Source organism: Miniopterus natalensis, chromosome 9, assembly GCF_054644295.1.
Source record: "Miniopterus natalensis isolate mMinNat1 chromosome 9, mMinNat1.hap1, whole genome shotgun sequence".
NCBI classification, from domain to species: Eukaryota; Metazoa; Chordata; class Mammalia; order Chiroptera; family Miniopteridae; genus Miniopterus; species Miniopterus natalensis.
Window position 1 is genome coordinate 78,205,653 of NC_142089.1, and position 10,187 is coordinate 78,215,839.

At 55.4% G+C, this 10,187-nt stretch overlaps 1 protein-coding gene across 1 annotated transcript; it reads right to left on the bottom strand.

Moving 5' to 3' along the window:
* Nucleotides 1–5,376: 5,376 nt before the first annotated feature.
* On the bottom strand, nucleotides 5,377–9,494 carry FOXI3 (forkhead box I3). The gene is made up of 2 exons (XM_087820031.1): nucleotides 8,804–9,494; nucleotides 5,377–5,993 (listed from the first exon to the last, which is right to left on the bottom strand). Exons 1-2 carry the CDS (start codon nucleotides 9,492–9,494, stop codon nucleotides 5,377–5,379), a joined length of 1,308 nt encoding a protein of 435 aa, XP_087676157.1.
* Between the last annotated feature and the right edge of the window lie 693 nt (nucleotides 9,495–10,187).

Below are 10,187 nucleotides of genomic sequence, written 5' to 3' on the forward strand. Positions count from 1 at the left end.
CTCTGGGTCTCCAGGAGAACTCAGGGAGGTGGGAACGTGGAAAGGGGAAGTGGGGTGTGGGAAATGGGGACAGCTGAGTTCTAGATCCAGGCTAAACAGAGTAAAAATTCTCGGGGTTAAGCCCATCTAAAACTGAAAGGGAAACATAACTGTTTTATGAACCTCATGATGGCACAGTCAGTATATCACAAGTGAGGTGTGTCATGAAAGCCTGGGGAGATGCAAGCCCAGGCCTCAGTTTCCCCACACAGGGAGGAAGAACTATGCACCTTTTTCTAAGATTGATAAGACAATGATTTCAGTTGTGCATAGGTTTTCTTTCTAGAATCAGAGATGGGCATGGACAGGGTCAGCAGACAGTGCCGAAGGGACTCAGCACTCACCTCCCTGGCTCCATTCTCCTGCTCATCCCCCACCCTCAGATGTTATCCCAGTAAAATAATCTATTTGTTTTCACTTAAATCAGATAGTTCAGGTGGGAAGGATTCGTAAAGGCAGCCTGTGGGGGGTTGGGATGCTCAGGAACAGCTGCTCCAAAGAGGCGCTTCAAGCAGAAGCCTGAGGAGACCTGGGGAACTGAGCGCTCACGGCAGAGAGCGCACCTGCAAAGACGCTAAAGCAGGGGGGGTTGAAATGTTGAGGGGGTGCAAAGCGGTGAGCGGCTGGAGCCCAATAAAGGGAGTTTTGGGGGGTGAAGAAGAGTAAGATCTAGTTCATGAAGAGCAACAGAAAATCTTTGGTGTGTGCTAGTAATAGAAGTTACCAAAGGGTTCTGAGCAGAAAAGCTGTATAATCGTAACTATTGCTTAAAAGTTTACTATGGCTTCCAGGTAGCCAATGAGCTCAGGACCACCGGGATGGATGCAGTGTGACCAGCAGGGAGCCAGGAGCCGAGGCCCAAATCTGCAACCTGCACGCTGTGTGGCCTTGGGCACCTCGCTCAACCTCTCTGTGCCTCTCCTTTCATCTATGACATTGGTTGGCCTGGTTTGAATCCTAGTTCAATCACTCACCTGCAACAACCACAGGATTTCTGACCAAGGCCTGGTTGCACAAATGCCTCAGGCCTCAGAATTCTCCTTGGTGAAATGAATAAAAACAGCATCTAAGGAGTCATTGGGAGGGTAAATTTAGCTATTTTATCTACAGGTTTTAGGACCGTGCCGGCATCCAAGAAGTGAGTTATTATTATTGTAATGCTTCCTTTTTTCAATGATAAAGGGCTGCTCTCCAGGCCTCCTAGGGTTCTGGTGCTGAGGCCCGACATCATGAATAGGAACCTGGGAGGAATTCAGTAGCTACCTGGTCTTTTTTGTTTTCAGATCTGACTGGAAACTCCTTCTCTCCTCAGTGGTGCCAGCCACCCAGCCACCGCCCCAGCTAACTGCTCTCCATAACAAAAGGCCAGGCGCTGTTGGCCTGGGGTCTCTACCCCAGCAACCGGGGAACCCCTGCTGGCTGGAAACCACAGAGGCTGCGTTTTCATTCCCAGTCGCTGGTTTCTGTGACTAGAGTATCTAAAGAAAACAAGACCCAGTTAGACCCCAAAGATTGAGGGTCTCTCCAAATTTGGGAATCTCAGAGAGGAAGGGAAGGAGCACACTTTTGGAGTTTCCTCTGAAGTTCAGGGAGGTACCGCTTGGCCCAGCCTGCCCTAAGAGGAACCTGTGAGTGCCCTTGGAGGCTCTGGGAGGAGCTGGGGTACAAAGGCACAGTTTTCAAAGCCCTTTTCCGTTAAGTTTAAGAACGGGATGAAAGGATCTGAAAGTATTAAAAAGAACACCTGAACACTGCTGATTGGGTTTTCACACTCCCCTTTGCCCATCTTACTCTGGATGGTACACAAGGTCCTCGAAGGTGGGAAGACGGGTGCTTTAGTTATAAATGTGCCCGACTGGCCTCAGCCTCCGCTCAACCTGACATCGGCCCCCAGCCCCCTAGACACCCGAGAACGAAGGGTGCTTAGCTGTGTGCGGGCCCATAGCCGTTCCTCTGCATTGTTCCGAACGTATTTCTGACCTGGCTCCCAGCTGGAAAGCAGGTGCTGACTTTGACCGGAAAATATTACAGGCACCAGCAGCCTAGTTGTTTCCCTTAATCCCACGCCCAGCAGGAGGCAGTTCCCAGATGGAGACTTGCCCTGGGCACAGCTTCCTCAGCCCTGGGAGTGAGGCCTGAGGCGCCTGCCGCCCTTCGCAGTGAGCTGTTCTGCTCAGAAGTAGATTCTTCTCATCGTCTCTGTTCTCATAGATATCAATGTTCTGGATTTAACAGCCATCAACCACCGAGATCTAGATACTTCCAGATACAGGTCAATCGTGTTTTTTTAGCATGTCTTCCCCACCCAGATCTAGATACTTCCAGATGTAGGTCAATCATGTTTTTTTAGCATGTTTTCCCTATGCTTGGGCCCCACCACCCCCTGGAACTCCAAAATAACCCAGATAGTTTACTACTGTTTAATCAAAATTATCCCTAGCTTAGTTCTCTACTAATAAAATTAAATGCCAAGAAGGAAGCTACCATAAGAAATCTGTAATTAACACTTAGTATTGAAGGAGTCTACCTCCAATGTGACCTGGCTAAGCCACAGGTTCCAGCTTTGAGAAATGCCCTGTTATTGGGTTGCACCTGCTCACAACTGGTTCTCCTTAGGAGAAAAGGCATCTCATTGGACAGACTGCCCCGTCCAAGCCCAGGTCCGACCCATTCAGGGCCTGGCTACTAGCCCTAAGACCCAGGACTTTCTGTGGGGGTCAGGGGGCTTCCTTTCCTCATTGGCAAATTGTATTGGCCTAGATCAGTGGCTTTCAACCGTGGGACATTTGGCAATGTCTGGAGATACTCTTGATGGTCACTCATGGCCAGGGCCAGGGGGAGAGGGAGGGACTCCGGAGCCTAATGAGTAGAGATCAGGGATGCTGCTAGACACCCTGTGATGCAAAGGGCCACCTCTACAGCAAAATTATCTGGCCTCAAATACCCATAGTGCTGATGGCAAGAAACCCTAGACCAGAAACCTCATCTTTCAGGTTTCTTCTAGACAAGTCCTAGCTACCTCCTTGGAGATGGTGAGCTGCCTATGGGCCCCTTGGGGACTATAACACCCAGGGCTCCACGTGAGGACTGTTGCCAGCTGGTGAAACTTTTCCAGCAAATTTCTTTCTGCAATAGAAATCATCCAGCACTGAATCTCACTTTAATCTAAATGACAGAACTGTTACTCTAATAAAATGCTCATGTGCCTGGAGACCCTCCCCAAAGGATGACTGCTTCATTCCCACCCTTTCAGATCAGTGGTGGTACAAGGCCAATGGAAAGTCAGTCGCTGTCTGGCCAGCGTGGCTCAGCAGTTGAGCACAGACTTGTGATCCAGGAGATCGAGGTTCAATTCCCGGTCAGGGCACATGCCCAGGTTTCAGGGTCGATCCCCAGTAGGTAGCATGCAGGAGGCAGCTGATCAATGACTCTCATCATTGATGTTTCTACCTCTCTCCCTCTCCCTTCCTCTCTCTGAAAACAAAACTGATGTCTAAAAAGCATTAATGCCAAAAAGTGGCCAGAAGTCATCCCACTTAGAGTTTATTTCACGTGACCTCAGCACGCAGTGTATTTTCTTGGGGAAAATGTTCACATTATAAATTATTTTACAAATATAGAACTGTGTTAGAAACAATATTTATAAAAATCCACATGATTTTCACATAGAATACTATCCACGGAAACTGGGTTTTGTTCAGTGTGGGGTAGGCGGTCTCTGGTTGTCTTCTGCGGCAGACCTTGCAGGCTCAGTTCCCGCCCAGCCCCGCAAAGCGAGGGCCACAAGCACGCAAGTGGTCATCTTTTTGCTAGTGAGGGTCTTGCCTTCAATTTGTAAAAAACGCAACCTCTTTGAAACACAGTAAGACCAGATATGCCTGTTTATCATATTTAAACAATAATGGTGATGTTACTTGTACCTCAATAAACTGTTTAAAAAACTAGTTTTCTATAAGTTATTTCAAAATAAAAATTTAAGAATAATGCTGTGAGTTTCAAAAAAGAATACACAGAGGAAAGTTAAATTTTTTTTACAATGTACTTGTGTTTCTTTTTTAAAAAAAATTAAAACCCCAAACCAACAGCACGGTACTAAGGCAATTAGGACATTACTTTTGGGTAAGTTCAGGCAGACACTGGGTGTCTATGCTGGGCTCTGGGAAGCTGACCATACAAATCATTCAGATGAAAATACCTCTTGAGAAGTAAAATGGAGTGCTAAAAATAAATTATATTTTTAAAAAATTTACCAGTTTATTTTTTTTAAAACTATAAAAAGTCAATTTAAAAACTACTTTTAATAAAATTCTAATACTTTGTTTAAAGAAAACCCCGGGGGCACATGCTAAAAGGGACAGGATGTGAGGCCCCAGGACTGCAGAGCGGCAGAAGTAACGCAGAGGTGAGGCCCATCCTTGCTGCTGAGGGAACGTCTCATGTGATATGTATTCCAAGGGGAATCTTTGGTCAAATGTGATCTAGCTCATTCCTACCCTCTACACACTGTGTCTGCCCTTGTTTCCCAGGAACTAGAGCACAAAGTTACCAGCAGCAGCTCTGGAGGCAGACCGCCTGGATGGGACCCTGCCTCTGACCGATTGATTACCTGCACAGCTGGAGTGAGTCACCCGACATCCTGGCCTTTCACAGCCCTCATACGAAAATGAGGCCCGCAAGAACACCTATCTCCCGAGGTTGGTGTGGGGATTGAGTCAAGTATCCAGAACAGCGCCTGGCACACAGGGCCTGCTGGGGTAGCTTTGCTGCTCTTAGTATCTCCCGCATACCAGACCCTGAGAATAAGCAGAGGGGACTCATGAGCCGGGTAGAGCTCAACAGTTTGGGGGTTTCCTAGTACAGTAGTTTTTAAACAAGTGGCCAAGAATTCAAGTGGAGGTTTCCTATGAAAATACAAACCTGATTTTTCTTGGAAAACCAGATGCTGCGGGCAGGAAGGAAACCATTAGCTGCCCACAGCAGCCCTCAGCTGGTCAGTCCCAACCACTCCCTGCTGCTTCAGTTGCCAACTGCCGTCTTTTTCCTACTCAGTAACTCCATTCACTTGTTTTTTCAGCCAGCCCACGTACACATCTGAGCTTGTAACCGATACACAGTGACGAACAGGACAGATATGATCCCTGTCCTCACAGGGCTCAGAGGTGCGGTCCCAGCACAGGGTGGGGTGGCTGTCTCTCCAGGGAGGCCCTATTCCAGGCTACTCCCAGGTGTGGTCGATGGGCCAGATCACCCAGGAGCTCCAGAGAAATGCAGAACCTACCCCAGACCTACACCTTGGGATCTGTGCTTTAACGAGATCTCAGGTGAGCACATTCAAGTCTATACCTCAGAGCCCTCCCGGGGGTAGATGAGGCTGTTGACCATGCTGAAGTTGTAGAAAGGGGGGCTGAAGGGGCTGCTCTGCCCCGCGCCGGTGCTGGCAGGGAAAGGGCTGTAATAGGAGGATCTCTGGCTGCTGCCGGTGCTGGTGCTGAGCTGCAAGGTGTCTGCTGAGGCTTCCGAGACTGAGCTGGTGGGAAACGTGCTGCTGGAGGGCAGGTGGGCCCCCTGGATCCCTAGGTGGTGGCCGCCAGTGACAGCTCGCTGGGTGCTCCCACTGCTGCTGACGCTTAAGGTGCTGAGGCTGCTGAAGAAGGTGTTGAGGCACGGGGTGGAGGTGAGCACGGGGCCTCCCGGGGAGGAGACAGTCCTCTTGGCGCCCTCGGGAGGCTCTGGGGACTGGGGGGGCCTTAGCAGAACGGAGGGGCTGTCGCCTTCCGGCTTCCCGCCCACTCCGGACCCCAACCCTGAGGAGACACCCTCCTCTGCTTTTGATGTCCCTGCAGCCACCGTGGAGCTGCTGTTGGCCTCCGAGCGGCGCTTCCGCTTCCGGCGGAAGTTCCCGTTGTCAAACATCTTCTCACAGTTTGGATCCAGGGTCCAGTAATTACCTTTCCCTGTGGAGGAGAGAGGGACAGGTGTTAGGAGGAGCTAGTTCGGGCTCCGCATTCGGCCTGTTTCCCGAGGAGGGGGCAGACCTGCATTAACCCTGGGGAAGACCCTCCGCCACAGTGCTGCTTAGAGTTAGCCTGTGGGGGAGATTTTATTTCCCTCGAGGAAGAATCTGGAACGAAGCGATCTGTCCCTTTCAGCCCCTCCTGGCAGTGTCTGCTACTGAAATTTTGAGACCCAGTTCCATTCACAAGGCACTTATAAGGGTACCCAACCTTCCCTTCTAGGTTCAAACCGAGTGCCCTGCAGAATCCTGGCTCACTCACACTTGACCTCACTCCTTTACTTATAAAAATAAGGATCAGGATGGTCCCCGCTTCACAGGTTGGCTGTGCGGGTTAAGTGATACCTTTGCTAGTAGCTGGCAGCACACAGTAAGCACTGCGAAAAACAGCATCTGCTGTTTTTATTTGCTGATAGCGTACAATATTTGTCCTTAAAAACACTCCACTGGAAAAAAGGCAGCCTCAAATACCCGATCCTGTGCCTTGCTGAACACAAAGGACAGCAGTTATTACTGATCAACCCCCTTTTCCCGTCTCGGATGGCACGTTGGAGAGCAAGGGAACTCCTCCCCCAGGGTCTCCGTGCCCCTTCACCCCCGGCCCGGGGCGCCCCCGCAGTTCTTCCAAGTTTTCCCTCCTCTGGGCACATCTCAGGGATCAGGGCCCCGTTTAATGCAGGCAATGCTACTCTCCCGCTTAGAAAATTTCACTCGCAATTTATCTAGCACAATCATCTTGGAGGATTTCACCTCCCAAAAGCTCTTTTCACTTCTGGTAAAAACACCTGAGGGTATCTAAAAGTACATTAAGCACTCATCTTGTACCGAGTGCCTTACCCGGACAGCCTGGGTTACTCCCCCCGCACTATGGAGATAGGCAACTTATCGCCTCCATTTTTCAGATGGGGAAAGTGAGGCGCAGACTGGTTGGGAACCTGCTGAATTCCCAGCTAACAATAGTAGAGCCAGGAACGCGCTAGACTCTGCATCCTTCACTAACCACTGCTATGCCGCCTCCCCAAGCTAACACGCGCTCCTCACCCACTTTCTCCACTGACACACTCTCTGCAAACAGTTGCAGGAAAAAATGTGTTCATCTAACTACCAGCTCAATAATAACACCTGCACTTATCCGGATCATGTGCCACCCTGGTACCAAGCACTCTGACAAGACACTATACAGATCCTTGAACTTCTGGAGGGTCCTAAGGAGGGGACGTAAAGTTTACATGACCATCTCAGGGGATGCAGAGGCCGGGTTGGAAGATGTGCCCTCGAGAACTACCTGGTCCAATGCGCTAATCACAAGCCACAGGTGGCTGCGGGGCGCCTGGGGAGTGGCCAGTGCAAAGCGAGATGTGGGGCAAGACACACAGGGTTCTGCAGACTTGGTGCCAAAAAGTCCCGTAAAGTACCTCACTAATAACTGTTACGTTTGTTATAGGTTGAAACAAGATTTCGGTTTACATAAAAAACACAGTGAGGTTAGGCTCGCCGGTGTCTTTTTGCTGTTTTAATGTGGCTACTAGAAAATTTACAACCACGTGTGGCTTGCGCTGTTTTCCTATTAGAAACCACCGCTCTAGCCTGACTTCGGTGTGAGTGCTCCAGGGCATTTATATAACTTACACAAAATTCTGGAGCTCTGGAGTGTGCAACTGCTTTGTTCCTATGGCAGCTTTGCCCCACCTCCGTCCTGGGCACCCCCTGGTCCTGTTTCTCTCTAGTTTTCCGTTTCTCCACCCCAGGTAGAGGGAACCCGTCCCAGCGCCCAGCCCTCTCACCGCGCGGCTCAGATCAGAGAGAAGCGCATTCGGAGTTTCAAGTTTTGCATTTGCAAATACTTAAGGTACCAAAGCCACACAGTGCAGGACTCCGCTAGAGTTCTCTGGCGCCTCTGCCCTGTCTCCGTGCCCCTCCTCTTACCCCTCCATCCTCTCTTCTCACGGCAGGCGGAAGGTCAGGGGGCTTGTGTGGTTTTTTAAAAAAACAAAAACAAAAACAAAGTGTATACACACACACACACGCGCACACACACACACACACACACACACACACACACCCCTTTACTGATTTCGGGGAGAGGAAAGGAGCGGGAGAGAGGGAAACATCAGTGATGAGAGTCGCTGCCGGCTGCCTCCCGCGCGCCCACCGGGGGTCGAGCCCTCCCCGGGCACGTGCCCTGACCGGGGGCGCGGCCGGGGTCGCCTGGTCCCAGGGGGACCGCCGGGCACGCTGGGGGCAGAGCAGCTTTCGGAAGGACACGGGGGACCCCGGGAGCCTGGCGCGGCCCGACGGGCGTCGGTGCGCAGCTGAGCGCCTGCGGCCGCCCTCCGACCCCCCCCCCCCCGCTCTGTGAGAAGTGTCGGGGCTCCCAGCGCCCCAATCCCGTCCCAGTCGCCCTCGCCTGGGGGCCGCGCTCACGCCCAGGCTGCCTCCCGCGAGGCGGCCTCTGCCCTCTGCCCTCTGCCCTCCCGGGGGCGCGGGGGCGCGGGGGCGCCTTCCCGCTGGAGGACCGAGCGGCTTCTTCCTCTAACGGGCCCCTGCGTGCGGGCCCGGGCGCGGGTGCGGGTAAGGGACGCGCGCCTCCGCCCCGGGCCCGCGCCGAGGAACCTCGGGAACTTTCCTTTGTCCTCCGGGCTCCCTCGCCCGTCGGCCGAGGCCGGGCGCTGCCCCCCCGCGAGGGCCGGGAGCCTCCGGGGCCGCCGGGGCCGCGCCGGGACCCCGCCCGCGCCCGCGCGCGCGCCTCACCCGGGTCGTCCTCGTCGCGGGGCACCTTCTTGAAGCAGTCGTTGAGCGACAGGTTGTGGCGGATGGAGTTCTGCCAGCCCGCCTTGCTGCGCTGGTAGAAGGGGAAGCTGTCGGCCACGAACTGGTAGATGTGGCTGAGCGTGAGCTTGCGCTCGGGCGCGCTCTGGATGGCCATGGCGATGAGCGCCGAGTACGAGTAGGGCGGCCGCACCATCTTCATCAGGTCCTCGCGGCTGGCCATGGACAGCCAGCCCAGGTCGCAGGGCGCCGAGGGCGCGGCGGGCGCGGCGGGCGCGGCGGGCGCGGGCGGCGCGAGGGGCCGCTGCGCGCAGGCGAAGGTGCCGGCGGCGGGCGGCTGCAGGAAGGGCCCGGCCGCGCCCCGGGGCGGCGGCGGCGGGGCGCCCAGGTACGCGGCGGCGGCGGGCGGGGCGCCCACGCTCGGCGCGTTGAGCCACAGGTAGGGGTTGGCGGCGGCGGCGGGCGCGGCGCCGTAGTCGGGCAGCGCGTAGGGCGCCCTGGCGGCCGGGGGCGCGCCCGGGGCGGCGGCGGCGGCGGGCGGGGGCAGGCCCGACTGCGAGTACACGCCGAAGTTGTCGCCGCAGTAGAGAGACATGTCGCTGGACGTCGGCGGCTGCGGCGCGGCGGCGGCGAGGGGCGAGCGGGGCTGGTCTCGCCGCCCGGGTGCGAGCATCCCTCTGGGAGCCAAGCCCGCGGCGCCCGGCCTCGCTGCAGCCGACGCTCCGGGCGGGGCGGGCGGATGCGCGCGGGGCGCCCGCGAGCCCGCTTCTTATACCTGTCGGCCCGGCCGGGCGGCCGCCCGCGGGCCCCCGGCCCCGCCCCGCCCCGCCCGCCGCGCGCCCCGAGCGCGCCCCGCCCCGCAGCCCCTCCTCCGGGGCCCGCGACCCGGGAGTCGCGGGAGGTCGGCGCCGCCGGGGTTGCGGCGAAGAGCGTCCCCTCCTAGCGCACGCATTCTCGCTCGCACACTCATGAAATAAAATAACGAATTTTAAAACAAAGAGGCGCTAACCAAAGGGCGGGCACACGCACCTCTCCCAGGGCCGGGCGCCGACTCTGGGCGCCCTCGGGCCGCGCTCCCGGCTCGCCCCGGGTCCCCGCCTCTGCGCCTTGGTGACCGAGGCGCACTGGGGCGCGGGAGCCCGTCTGGTCTCCGCGGACCCGCTCCCAGAGCGGAATAGACGTGATCGGCTAAGTCACAGCGCTTCGGGACACGCGGCAGCGTATATTCATGGGCACCCTTGGGGCGTCCCCTCCGAGGGAGCTCTGACCCGAGGGACTGGCTTGGCTCCTAATTTCCCGGCCACGCCCCCAAACGCCGACTGCTCGCCCAGGCTCGGGAGTGTTCGTTCATTTTCACGCCCGCCGT